The following is a 14,534-nucleotide window of genomic DNA, read 5'->3' as shown; positions in this document are numbered from 1 at the left end:
GAAAGGAAGTGGTTTGGAGCAGATGTGTGCTGCGCCAGGTTGGGGCTCTTCGTTTTGCACCCTCCCCTCCCCGTCTCTAACGGCTCCACCCCTTCCTCTCAGCCTGAAGCAAAGGGTGGCTTTGGACTAAGCTCAGGCTCCAAAGCCCTCATCCTCGTTAATTATTCATGGTGTAGGAGGGCACTGTGGCTGCCGTTCTTTTAAATATTTATGAGGGGCGGGGCCTCCCTGCCGCTGTGGCTCCTGGGAGGGTTCTAAAATATTCCTGAGGAAGGAGGGCACTATGGGAGCCGAGGTTCTTGCTATTCATGAGGGGGCGGGGCCTCCTTCTCGCTGGGGCTCCTGGGAGGATTCTAAAATATTCTCGAGGCCAAGGGGTCGCCTGGGAGGCTGGAGCTGACAGGAGCTGGAACTTCCCTCTTCCCGGCGGCAAAACCTTGAGGAATTTTTCCTTTTTAAACATTAAGAAATTTGAGGATGGTAGGGCACAACGATTAAGTCCCATTTTCCTGTTATCCTTTAGCCGGAAAACTGTCAAAATCTGTGGTTAAAAGAGATTTTTCCCCCCAATGCTTTCTGGAGATAGTTTCATCTTTTCATGGGCTGAAGAGGGTCAGAAATGCACCACAGTGTGGTTTGACTCTTATATTGACCAGTTTCTCTTTTATGGCCTCCCTAGTTTACTTCTTTGGAGATGTTTTGGGCTACTTCCCGAGCAGATGGGGGAGGGTCTCTTCAAAGGATTTTCTTAGGTTAAAACAAAGTAGAAATCCTAGTGAATTGCTGTTGGACGGTTTTCTCTGAAAAGGGGCGGGGGGAGTTCATCCAAGAGGGCCCTCAAAGCCTTTCACAAGTGGGCAAGAATGAGTGGGGTGGAGTAGGGTATTGAAACATCTTTTAAGCAGAGGTCTTCTTAGAAGCCCATATGATTTAAATTTATTTATTTATGGCTGTGTTGGGTCTTCGTTTCTGTGCGAGGGCTTTCTCTAGTTGTGGCAAGCGGGGGCCACTCTTCATCGCGGTACGCGGGCCTCTCACTGTTGTGGCCTCTCCCGTGGCGGAGCACAGGCTCCGGACGCGCAGGCTCAGCGGCCATGGCTCATGGGCCCAACCGCTCCGCGGCATGTGGGATCTTCCCGGACCGGGGCACAAACCCGTGTCTCCTGCATCGGCAGGCGGACTCTCAACCACTGCGCCACCAGGGAAGACCTATAGTATGGTTTTAAAGGAGGGTCACAGTATGCTTTTCACTAAGTACTAAGTTTCTTGGCCACATTTTCAAATATATAGCTGATTTTAAATTGACATAAGTTGACATGTAACTTTTTAGATGAATAAGTAACAATGTGATTTTTAGAAATATTATGACAAAAGGAGAAAATGCATTTTGGTCAGATATATTTGTAACTCTTTGATGAGGTGTCTTAGTTGTTCCTTCAGAAACAAGGAGCCTTAGATTGGAGTTGTACTTATGCATATGTACCTATACATGTATATATACAAAGGACAGTGTTTTCCGAATTGTAGGAGGAGTGACACAAAGTCACTGTGTGTGATGAATAACATTTTTTAAAAGAATTACTGTTTCGTGTAAGTAAATTATCAGTAATTTTAACAAAGTTCCTTCTAGGAAATACTCATTTTGAAATAAGTCGTGTAGGCCCTTCCTAAGGCTTATTTAGTATCTACTATTAACCAAAAGTGGAATTGAAGGAGCAATTATTCATTTAATCTAGTCTTATTAGTTTTACAAAACTTTGATTTCATTGCACATAATTGGTAATCATAATGAAATCATCTTAATCTGTTAGAGCTAGTAAATTTTAAAAGCTATAAACTAAAATCTCTATTTTTTAATCTCTTTTGTCTTTATTGTTTTAACAAAACATGTCAGTACTCAGTTTTAAAGAAATAGAGAAACATTACTACAAATTTTTAATATTACATTAATACTTTGATTTTTTTAAGAATGTAAAGATTGTAAAAGCAACACACTAATTGACAAATATTGAATATTGAATTTGTTATTTTTTGTGTTAAATCTTTTACTTTTTAAAAATATCACATTTCTGGGCTTCCCTGGTGGTGCAGTGGTTGAGAGGCCGCCTGCCGATGCAGGGGACACGGGTGCGTGCCCCGGTCCGGGAGGATCCCACGTGCTGCGGAGTGGCTGGGCCCATGAGCCATGGCCGCTGAGCCTGCGCGTCCGGAGCCTGTGCTCCGCAAGGGGAAGGCCACAGCGCTGACAGGCCCGCGTACCGCAAAAAAAAAAAAAAGAAAATCACATTTCTATTTTTTTTTATTTTTGGCTGCATTGGATCTTCGTTGCTGCGCGCGGGCTTTCTCTAGCTGCGGCGAGCAGGGGCTACTCTTTGTTGCGGTGCTCAGGCTTCTCATTGGAGTGGCTTCTCTTGTTGCGGAGCAAGGGCTCTAGGCGCGTGGGCTTCAGTAGTTGTAGCACGCAGGCTCAGTAGTTGTGGCACACGGGCTTAGTTGCTCTGCGGCATGTGGGATCTTCCCGGACCAGGGCTCAAACCCATGTCCCCTGCATTGGCGGGCAGATTCTTAACCACTGTGCCACCAGGGAAGCCCCTTTAAAAATGTCACATAAAAATGTCACATTTCTTTTCTTAGAATATATCTCATCCAAATACACATCTCATTTTCTGCTAAAGCTCTATCTAAAATATTTGGCTGAGAGGGAAAAGATTTTTAAGTATTTCATATCATGCTGAGATGAATAAATAGACTCTACTGGTTGGAACTCCATAAACTAGACATCACATTAAAAGTTTTGTAAATACAAAGAGACAGCTGTTGCCCATCAATGTATGAACCTCTCCATTTAAAAAAACAACAGCTCTTCATCGTTATGATTTCCTTTCTTCGTTATCTCTTTTACTTTGTTTTTCTAATCAGGATAAATTCATGAGATAAGAAAAAAGATGGCATCTAGAGTAAATACCAGTTTCACTTTGATTCCCAACCAGAAATACAGACGTAGTAATCATCGATCCAGCCGTTTTTCCAACATCCTTGACCCAGATTCTCAACCCTTATCAACGCTTGGAAATTTTAAAGCCTTGCCATTGGAAATATTCCAAATAATCTTAAGATGTTTGTCAGGTGAGGTTTGGGGACTATGAGTAGGCTACATGGACAATTGAATGTTTTATTTTCCCCAAGAACTAGTTTGTCATCTTAGGCCCTGCTAGAATGTTAATGGTGTTTACATTGTTTATTTTTAAAATTTCATCAGTGTTAGTTAAGTGGTACTCAAAGAAAATTTGATACTCAAATGCTTTAAAACATGCTTCTAATTATAATGACATGGTAATTTGACCGTTACATCCCCCAATGTTTCTAATTCATTGAGAACTAGATTTAAAACAATTTTAACATTTTCCTTTTCCCCAACTTTTATTATTTATTTATTTATTATTTTTTATTATTTAGTATTAATAATAATAATAATATTGTTATTAATCTATTATAAATTAATAGATTGTGCTAATAGTGATGTTCTTGTATTTAAGCCATTCATATATATGTGTGTGTGTGTGTGTATATATATATATATGTTTCTTTTGATAGTGAAGGATATCAGCGTGCTAAGCATGGTGTCCAAAGCAGTCAGCCAGCACATTATTAATTATATCTCAACCTCATCAGGAAGCAAAAGACTTTTACTACAGGACTTTCATAACCTTGAGCTGCCTGACAGGAGACAAGACTCCACTATATTGGAACACTACAGATCTCTAGGTAATTTATGTAATGTAATGAGAATTGTTACAAGTAAAGAACTATACTTAATTAAGGGGATTTTTTTTTTTTTTTTTTGTGGTACGCGGGCCTCTCACTGTTGTGGCCTCTGCCGCTGCGGAGCACAGGCTGTGGACGCGCAGGCTCAGTGGCCATGGCTCACGGGCTCAGGCGCTCTGTGGCATGTGGGATCTTCCCGGACCGGGGCGTGAACCCATGTCCCCTGCATCGGCAGGCGGACTCTCAACCACTGCGCCACCAGGGAAGCCCAAGGGGATTTTATTATACAATTCTGTAAGGCCTGTGCGAAATGGAATACTTCCTATTTCTGTGATGCTTTCACTCTTCAGTGTGAGGACTTTCCCTTAATAACAGTCCCTTACACTTATATTTAAAGATGAGAGAATGCACTTTAATGTAAAGTGTCAGTCCTTGTGATTTCATGTGGATACAATGTCACCTGTGCTTATTGTCTAGGTGGCTTGCCAGTTTAGGAAATTGATGTATTTTCTATGCTTTACTTCCTGTGAATCTAATGAGTTTTATCTCTGTACTGCTTTTCCCTTTCAACTATAATCTAGTTCTTAAAATAGAAATTTAAGCATATTATTGTGGAAAATCGCTTATTCTCTTAACAGAAACAGTGGTTTTCTTTTTTTTTTAAAGCACTGTGCACATTTACTAATAAATCATTATGCTATTATTGAATTAACCTTATCAAAAGAAATTCTGGACAATTTCTTCCCTTGATTTGTAATCATTTATGTCTTTTACCCCATTCATTGATTTCATTCTCCCTAAGAGTGCCTAAATAAAATTCTAATTTTGACTTGACTAATGACACCAGTTTAATTATTAAGCTACTTATAATTAACCAAAACATGGCAATAAAATTAAATATCAGAGTGATGTTGAGATGTAAATAAAGGCATAAGAGTAAGTTACCTTTTAGTAGCCCAAGGATGCCTAGCTTTAAGATAATAAAATAAGACTATATAGATGTGTAAATACATCAAAGTGTATTTGACAAGTATACTTAGTAAGGCTAAATGAAAGGTCTGTAATCTGGTTACAATGTTATTGGTTTCAATATTTATGATTAGGCTTTATGAAGCCTGTAACAGAATAGGCAATTACTTTTTGCTACTTGTCATTGTGAGTATCTTTTTTCCAACATCATCGGATGCGGAGGAAGGCTACTTGGGAAAAACTTATTCTTTAGTTTTAATTTGAAAGAATTTTTTCTCCCTGACCAGGTTCAATTGCATAAACAAACAAAATAGCATTAAGACAATTATGTGGATAATTCAGTTAAAAATACAAATATGTATTGATCTTAAAAGCTAGCTTTTAAAAATGGTTTTACTCATGTAATGATTTCAACCTTCCATTTAAATTTGATGCAGACACTAGCTTTTGACTAATTCTTTAGACAAATGTTTGAGGTATTTACCGTTTCCTCCTGTTGCCATCCTATCTGATCTGTTCTTGTTTTCTGACATTAAAATAACATTTTCAGAATTCTCCATTCTAAGGATTATAAATTTTAATTTGCTTCTTCATACAAAACAGAGCAGATAGCCAGTGTGGCAAGAACATTACATCTGACTCTATTTCAGTGGGAAGAAGTTAAAGGGTATAGCAGAGCACCTGTGTGAAAAGAATAACGACGTCAGCCAGCATTGGTTTTTATGGTCAATTGAAACCCTTCAAAATAGGCGTTCTACATTAGAAAAAGCAACCAGCATACAATTATAGCTTACAATTCCCCAACTATGATATGCCATGGGACTGGATGCCAAAACATGAAAGGAAGAGAACTCAGCCTGAAAACTAAACACTGAAACTGTCTTTTTATGTACAAAAATAAGGAGGGCTTATGTTTAAAACTCAATTCTGGTCATGTGTTGCCCAAACATAGCAACTTCTAAAAATAGATTCAATTCCCATAGATTCTACAGAATTATATATAAAGTAGTTATTATATTATGTAAAAAAGTAAATGCAGAGAAGATGAAAACTGAAGAAAGTCGTGATATTCAGATCTATATTTTCCTACCATGTATCTTATTTTAGTTTGAGGACATTTGGCCTTATAGGAATGTTAACAATGTATTGCCATTTTAGGAAAACAGATCACTTAAAGTTAGAGGAAACAAATCATAACCATACACTTCCTGTCACTGTAGTTCAAGTTACATATCTCACTGGGAAACTGAAGGGTTTTTTTTTTCTTTTTTAAATATCTAAACACAAAATTCTATACATTCTTAACATGCAAGCCCCATAAAAGGATATCTCTGAAGGAAGAGATAAATATTTCATCCAAACTGGATACTTTCTGTGAGAGAAAAACCGACTTCTAATCTCTGAAATTTTAAATACTTACGACTTCAAGTTTTTGTATTTGGAGAAAGGAGTCCAAAATCTCTTTTCTCATTCTTTCCATTAGCAACTCTTAAAACATTTTCCATGGTGGACATGAGCTTAATTTTAAGAGGAATTGGAATATGTTTTCTATGGAATAAAGACAGTAGAGTTTCCCTGTTGTGTTTTGTGTTTGGTTATTGTATCTTTTAAAATCTAAATACTTTCTCATATCTGTACTATAGCACCAATTTCACAATTTTTTGTAAGATTTTATGCCATAGCCTCTTAGGTGGACACCAGAGTTACTTGGTAAACACCATATATAAGTGTTTTGCACCCTTCCTCCCAAACTTCCTCTTAAAAACTCTATCAGCTCACAGTCCATTATTGTATACTTGACTTTCAGGAAACATGCTGTGAGTTATAGATATTCTTAAGTTAATTACATTGTTGTCATTTTTTCATGTGTCTCTTTACTTTCTCAGGTCTACTGTTTAAAAGATGTACATCGCTGCTACCCACAAAGGAAAGACTGAAGTACATTCACAAGATACTCAAAGAAGTAAGATCATCCTTCTGAATTAGCTCACAGTCTTGATTTCCAGTAAAGATATTTTATTATTAATGTCATACTCATTTTAAATCTATCTTTAATTAGTGGAATTTCATGAATTGGTACTAAAAAGTTGGTTGATGATAATCTAATACTTTACCAAGTGCTCAGAGATTATAAAACACCAAAATGTAGTATAGGAGTATTTTACTTATTATAAAATAATTTTTACATATAACTAAGTACATCATTCAAGTTTATTAGGTTTATCGGAGTAATAAAAGTATTTTTACCTCATGTGGGAATTCTGAGGTTGTTTTAAAGTGGTGATTTAGATATTTTATTAAAATGAAAATTATTTCCAAATGTTAACATTTTACTATTTAAATATATGTATTAAAACTATTTTTAATATATAAAATGACAAACCTTTTATGATAATTTATGACTTGGAAATGTGTATCAATATGTTTGGGCATAATCTCTGTTAGACATTGAGTTTTACTATATAAACCCTAATATCTAATACTGCTGATTCAGTTTTACACTCAATAGTATGCAAACTGTTTCTGATCCACTGGCTTTTTTCACGTCAGGGTTTGCATTGAGTTCAGCTGTATGTTATTGCAGCAGCTTCCAAGATGATCTTTCTGCCATTCACTTCACTTCCCCAGACATTCTAAGTGCTGAATCACTTACATCAAATTAATTTTCTTGCTTTTAAAAATATTTCCGTGGCTACTCAATTTCATCAAGATAAGGTCCAAAGTCCACAGGTGGTATTTAGGGTTCCCCCTGACAGTGCAGCCTTACTTTCTACTACTTTGAGCCTAATTAAGCTGCTCATATCTTTCTGTCCAAATGAATATTTAAAATTTTTACCTCTATACCATTTTGCCCTTATTGTTTCCCTCACCAATACTATCTATTGATTATATTTGAATCCTACTTAAAGACATTGCTTGTTTCACATCCTTCATAAGCTTTTTAATCATTCTCAAAATTATCCTTTCCCTGCTTTCATTGTATCTGATATGTTTATTTGGTCATTTTAGTATTTATACATACTTTATCCTGAAATATAAAATTAATTTCATGTATGTATATTTTATTGTTCTAAATAAATTGTGAGCTCCTTGAGAAAGACTTTGTTTTATATTTCATAATCCCCACCTATATAACATGAGACTAATCAGTTATTTAGTGTTTTAGTTATTTTCAGTTTAGACTGAAAACAATCCTTGCGTATTTCCATTAAATTTGAATGTCAAATCATTGCACAGTTCCACTGAAAAGGAGGAATTAACAGTTGATCTCTTTACAGGTTTCCTGTTTTCAATTTAATGGCTGTGTAGCTCCATTGCAATGTTTAGGATTACAATGTTACGGCATGCTTTTACAGGTACATTTTTTTTTTTTTAGTGAAAGAAGAAAAGGAATTCTTTTTGAACTGTTATCAAGTAGAGCATGTAATCTGTCTTTCTATAGGATAATAAAAGTAATAATGATCTAAAAAGAAAACAAAATAACATTGTAAATGTTTGAGAATGTGTTAATCTAATAATATGTTTGCCACCTCAGATTTTCTTCTTGGATTTCTCACTGGTAAGAAATGTTTAACAGGGCTTCCCTGGTGGCGCAGTGGTTGAGAGTCCGCCTGCCGATGCAGGGGACACGGGTTCGTGCCCCTATCCCGGAAGATCCCACATGCCGCGGAGCGGCTGGGCCCGCGAGCCATGGCCGCGGAGCCTGTGTGTCCGGAGCCTGTGCTCCGCAACGGGAGAGGCCACAGCAGTGAGAGGCCCGCGTACAGCAAAAAAAAAAAAAAAAAAAAAAAGAAATGTTTAACACTTATTTGCTCTATACCAATGTCCTTGAAGTCCAGCCAATTGTAATGACTAGAAATATTGTGGGGTAGAGGGTATATGTGTGCAATGAGTTTTAAGTCTTGGGCTAGTTATTTAAGATGTGATCTTAGAAATGAACTGTATAAAAAAAATAGTAACATAGGAAATGATAGGGATAACTAACCTTTTTGTGGTAATTATTTTGCTATATATATATATAATTACTATGTTATATGCCTTTAACTTATACAATGTTATACATCAATTATATCTCAGTAAACCTGGGAGGGGGGAAGAAATCAACTGCATGATTTTAAGAACATTCTTTACTATTTTATTATAAACAAAGAAGACAATAACATTATTATTAATGCTGTTCAGTATATTATTAATATATTGCACTGTTCTAAGCAGTTTACATGTATTAACTTACTTAAATATTACAGCAACCTTATGAGGTTTACAACAGTCTTACAACAGTCTTGCTTATAACCCATCCTGCCAGCCAGCCACCATCTGCATGTACAGATTCCAGGGGCATAGGCCCTCCTTCTAGCCCTCTTCCAAGATAGATAGATTTCTGCTTTTTCTTTTTCCCTTTGGAACAGGTAATATGAGCACATGTATTCATATAAAATTCAAAAGGTACAAAATGGTATAAAGTGAATTGTAAGTCTCCTCCCAGGCCTGTTCCTTGTTCACAGAGTTCCCTTCAACAGAAGTAACCACTGTTAGCAGTTTCTATTATGCCCTTCCAAAGAGAATAAGATTCATTTTTAAACTACTGAAATATAGTTCAACTATTTCAAGAAAAATTGATATGATTAATCAACTTTTTCAAAATCTACATATAGTTGAATACCATTTGAATTTTTCATATATGTTTAACTGTACATTCTGATCTCCTCAAAGATAATTATTATATTTGGTCCTAATAAAATAAATGTCATAAGTAAATGCTCATAATTGTCACATTAAAATGAGGTCATTATCATTTGTAAGCAATATCATAAATGATAGCTAGAGGAGATCAAAAGGGTTCTACTGTAGTCTAAAACTAAACCACAGTATGGTTGTGAGTCAGATGTCTAAAGTTGTATCTATACTGTCAGAGTTCAGGATTCAGTACCATTTAGTTCCCTGAAAAGATACTCCCTATGCAACCAAAAAGAAACTGGATTTTGGAGCATTTCTAGGTTTTGTTTATATAAAGTTTCCTACGAATTTGAACAGTTCCATAGTGAATAAAAATTGCACATTGCCTCGATTTTATGCTACAGCAGTTATGGTCATAAGGCAATAGTGACTTACGTTTTGATTTGATGGTTTGAACATCTGAAATGCTTCCTTTATCATCCTCAGACCTTAACAGCAGGATGGGATAAACTTGAGTGCCATCGTGCTTATAACTTCTTATGTGAGCTGACTAATCTCTCCCGCAAGATGCATACAGTTGTCTGCAGCAAACCAGGTAAAGAACTAAAATTCAGAGATAACCTTATACAGAGATTAAAATAGAAAAAAAAAAGTATAGTTCTAAAGTGTATTTCAAAATAAATTGTGGCATTCGTTTGTAGTAAAAAGACAAAGAGGGCTTCCCTGGTGGCGTAGTGGTTGAGAGTCCGCCTGCCGATGCAGGGGACATGGGTTCGTGCCCCGGTCTGGGAAGATCCCACATGCCGCAGAGCAGCTAGACCCAAAAAGACAAAGAGATGTAAGTAAATGTTAATCACTGAATCAGATAGTGAGGCAGAAGTGGCCTGTGATTAGAGAAAGAGAAGCGCTCAGAGGGCTTCAACCACATTAATAATATTTTATTCCCTAAGCTGGTGGAGGATACAAAGGTGTTCATTATAGTATTCTTTAAACTTCTATATATACTTGAAATAATTCATACTTCAAAAATTATAAGAGGGACTTTCCTGGCAGTCCAGTGGTTAGGACTCCATGCTTCCACTGTGGGGGGCATGGGTTTGATCCCTGGTCGGGGAACTAAGATCCTGCATGCCACATGGTGCAGCCAAAAAAAAAATTATAAGAACCCTACAATTTAGCAATTTCACTCTGAGAAACTCCCACAGTATGCACAAGGAGACGTATAAGAATGAGCATTGCAGCATGTAACCAGGGAAAGCTGCAAACAACGTAATGCCTGTTGTCAGGAGAATGGATAAATGAATTATGGCATATTTATACAATTAAAACCATTAGTAGTGGGCTTCCCTGGTGGTGCAGTGGTTGAGAATCTGCCTGCCAATGCAGGGGACACGGGTTCGAGCCCTGGTCCTGGAAGATCCTACACACGCCATGGAGTAACTAAGCCCATGTGCCACAACTACTGAGCCTGCGCTCTAGAGCCTGCGAGCCACAACTACTGAGCCCACATGCCACAACTACTGAAGCCCGCACACCTACAGCCCATGCTCTGCAACAAGAGAAGCCACCGCAATGAGAAACCGGCGCACCACAATGAAGAGTAGCCCCCACTCGCTGCAACTAGAGAGAAGCCCATGCACAGCAATGAAGACCCAATGCAGCCAAAAATAAAAGTAAAAAAATAAATTTATTTAAAAAAACAGTAGTTAAAATGAACTAACTAGAGCCATGTGTCTTACTATGGATAAATCTCAATATATAATTTGAGAAAAAAGGTTACCAAACATACTTTTAATATGATACCATTTATATACATATTAAAAACATGCAAAACAATTCTATATATTCTTTATGGTTATATACATATGTAAAAAAGTATAAAAACATAGTTAGGAGGTATGATAGTTAATTTTCGGTGTCAACTTGGGTAGGCCACAGTACCCAGATATTTGGTCAAACATTATTCTAGATGTTTCTTTGAAGTTATTTTTTAGATGAGATTAACATTTAACTCAGTAGATTTTGAGTAAAGTAGATTACCCTCCATAATGTGAGTGGGCCTCATCCAATCACTTGAAGGCCTTAACAGAAAAAGACTCCCCTCCCCAAACAAGAAAGAATTCTACCAACAGACTGCCTTTGGACTTGAACTAGAACTCTTCTCTTGTCTGCAGCCTGCCACCCTACCCTGCAGATTATGGACTTGCCAACCTTCCAGAATCCTCATGAGCAAATTCCTCAAAATAAATCCTTCTCTGTGTATATACACACATCCTGTTAGTTTTGTTTTTCTAGAGAAAGCTGACTAATACAGGAGGGATAAAACCCAATTCAAGATGGTGATTACCTCTGGGGAGGAAGGGAATTGGGACTGCACTGATACATAACTATATCAGAATGTTTTATTTATTTTTTAAAATCTGAAGCAAATATAGCAAAAAAATAAAGATTTGACAAAGCTAGCTGATCAGTACACAGTGTTTGTTATAGTACCTCTGCTTTTCTGTCAGCTTGAAATATTTCATTATGAAACAAATCATGGCAGATTTTTTTTAAAGGCAGACATAGAAGCCCAATGAAACAATAACAAAATTAATTTATCATGTCCCTCTCTTGATCAAAAAGTTTTATTAGCTTCCTTATATCTTCAAAATAAAGCCCAAACTGTTTATATTGGCCTTCATATTCTAATCCTAACTCACTTTTTCAAAATTATTGCCCACTACCTCTCTATCAGTTTGACATAGGCATATTGCTCTACTCACTGTATCTCAGACACCTCTTACACATTTCTACCTCATACCTTTTATTCATTCTCTCTTTATCCTGAAATACCATCTCTCCTTTTCACCCTTTAAGACCCAATTTACCTGACCTCCTCTGTAAAGCCTTTCCTGATCTTCCCAGACCTGCAATAATCTCTCTCCTCTAAACTTCTGTGTTACTTGACTTAACACATCAGGAGATACTTACATATGGCCTTAGTGCATTGGCAGACTTTCCATTTACACTTGTCTTATCTACAAGTAAGTAGAACATAAATGGTATAAAAATATAAAATGTAAAATGGTGCCACCACCAGGGAAAACAGTTTGGACATTCCTCAAAAAGCTAAAGGTGGAGTTATCATATGACTCAGCAATTGCACTCCTAGGTATATAACTAAGGAAATTGAGAGCAGGAACAAGGATAAATACTTGTACACCAGGGTTCACTGAAGCATTATTTTCAATAGCCAAAAACTGGAAACAACCCAAGTGTTCATCAATAGATGAATGAATAGACAAAATGTGGCATATACATACAATGGAATATTATTCAGTCATAAAAAGGGGTGAAGGTTTTTTTTTTTTTAATATTTATTTATTTATTTTTGGCTGTGTTGGGTCTTCGTTTCTGTGAGAGGGCTTTCTCTAGTTGCGGCAAGCGGGGGCCACTCTTCATCGCGGTGCGCGGGCCTCTCACTATTGCGGCCTCTCGTTGCGGAGCACAGGCTCCAGACGCGCAGGCTTAGTAGTTGTGACTCATGGGCCTAGTTGCTCTGCGGCATGTGGAATCTTCCCGGACCAGGGCTCGAACCCGAGTCCCCTGCATTGGCAGGCAGATTCTCAACCACTGCACCACCAGGGAAGCCCCAAGGGGTGAAGTTTTGATACAGGCCACACATGGGTGAACACTGAAAATATATGCAACTAGAGAAAGCCCATGCATGGCAATGAAGACCCAACGCAGCCAAAAATAAAATAAAATTAATTAATTAATTTAAAAAAAGAAAATATATGCTAAGTGAAATAAGTCAGACACAAAAGGACAAATATTGTATGATTCCACTTATGTGAGGTACCTAGAACAGGCAAATTCATAAAAACAGAAAGTAGATTAGAGGTTACCAGGATCTGGGAAGATGGGGAATGCAGAGTTATTGCTTAATGGTTACAGAGTTTCTGTTTGAGATGAGGAAAAATTTTAGTGTAAGACAGGGGTGATGGTTGAACAACATTGTGACTGTAATTGATGCCATTGAATTGTATAGTTTAAAAATGGTTAAAATAGCAAATTTTATATTATATATATTTTACCACAATTTAGGAAAATAATGTAATATATCAAAAACTGTTGAATTATATACATTAAAGGGTAAGGTATACAGTATGTAAATTATATATATTTCAATAAAACTGTTTTAAAAAAACCATGAGATACCACTTCATACCCACTAGGATGGCTAGAACCAAAAAGTCAGATAACAGACGTTGGTGAGAATGTAGGGAATTTGGAGCCCTCATACATTGCTGGTAGGAATGCAAAATGTGCAGTCACTTTGGAAACAATCTGGTAGTTATTCAATAATTAAATATAGAGTTACCATAAGACCCAACAATCCCATTCCTAGGTTTATCCTCAAGAGAAACGAAAACATATGTCTATATAGAAACCTGTACATGAATGTTAATAGCAACATTGTTCATAATAGCCAAAAGGTGAGACAACCCAAATATCCATCGATGGGTGAATCGATAAAAATGTGGTATATCTATACAATGGAATATTATTTGGCCATAAAAAGGAATGAAGTATTGATACTTGCCATAACATGGATATACCTTGAAAACATAATAAGGGCACTTCCCTGGTGGTCCAGTGGTTAAGAATCCACTTTCCAATGCAGGGAACGTGGGTTCCATCCCTGGTCAGGGAAGATCCCACATGCCACGGGGCAACTAAGCCCACATGCCACATCTACTGAACCCACTCACTCTGGAACCCACGTGCCGCAACTAGAGAAGCTCATGCACTGCAATGAAAAGATCCCACATGCCTCAACTAAGACTCAACACAGCCAAATAAGTAAATAAATAAATAGAAAATAAGTATTAAAAAAAACCCACCTACTACGTGACTTCATTCATATGAAGAATAGGTAAATCTATAGAGACAGAAAATAGTGCTTAGTGCTGGGTGTGGTAAAGGGCAGAAGGATAGGAGAGTGATAGCTAAAAGAGCAGGGTTTCTTTTTGAGGTAATCAAGATGTTCTAAAATTTACTTGGTAATGGGCGCATATATCTTTGAATATACTAAAACAAAACGTTGAATTGTACACTTCAAATTGGTAAATTTTTTG

At 37.0% G+C, this 14,534-nt stretch overlaps 1 protein-coding gene across 5 annotated transcripts in view; it reads left to right on the top strand.

Moving 5' to 3' along the window:
• The first annotated feature begins 379 nt into the window (after positions 1 to 379).
• FBXO47 (F-box protein 47) overlaps positions 380 to 14,534 on the top strand; it is a 28,417-nt gene continuing 14,262 nt past the window's right edge. For 3 of the 5 annotated variants that reach the window (XM_060081326.1, XM_060081324.1, XM_060081325.1), the window contains exons 1-6: positions 380 to 480; positions 2,920 to 3,126; positions 3,595 to 3,765; positions 6,621 to 6,697; positions 8,013 to 8,090; positions 9,898 to 10,006. In XM_060081326.1, the coding sequence (XP_059937309.1) occupies positions 2,946 to 3,126; positions 3,595 to 3,765; positions 6,621 to 6,697; positions 8,013 to 8,090; positions 9,898 to 10,006 (616 nt within the window). In that variant the 5' untranslated portion in view covers positions 380 to 480; positions 2,920 to 2,945. The remainder of the gene's footprint in view (positions 481 to 2,919; positions 3,127 to 3,594; positions 3,766 to 6,620; positions 6,698 to 8,012; positions 8,091 to 9,897; positions 10,007 to 14,534) is intronic. The other 2 variants (XM_060081327.1, XM_060081328.1) reach the window with 2 other exon arrangements.

This window comes from Mesoplodon densirostris, chromosome 18, assembly GCF_025265405.1.
Source record: "Mesoplodon densirostris isolate mMesDen1 chromosome 18, mMesDen1 primary haplotype, whole genome shotgun sequence".
NCBI lineage: Eukaryota > Metazoa > Chordata > Mammalia > Artiodactyla > Ziphiidae > Mesoplodon > Mesoplodon densirostris.
The sequence above is the reverse complement of the archived record's forward strand: the minus strand, read 5'-3'. Positions and strand labels throughout refer to the sequence as shown.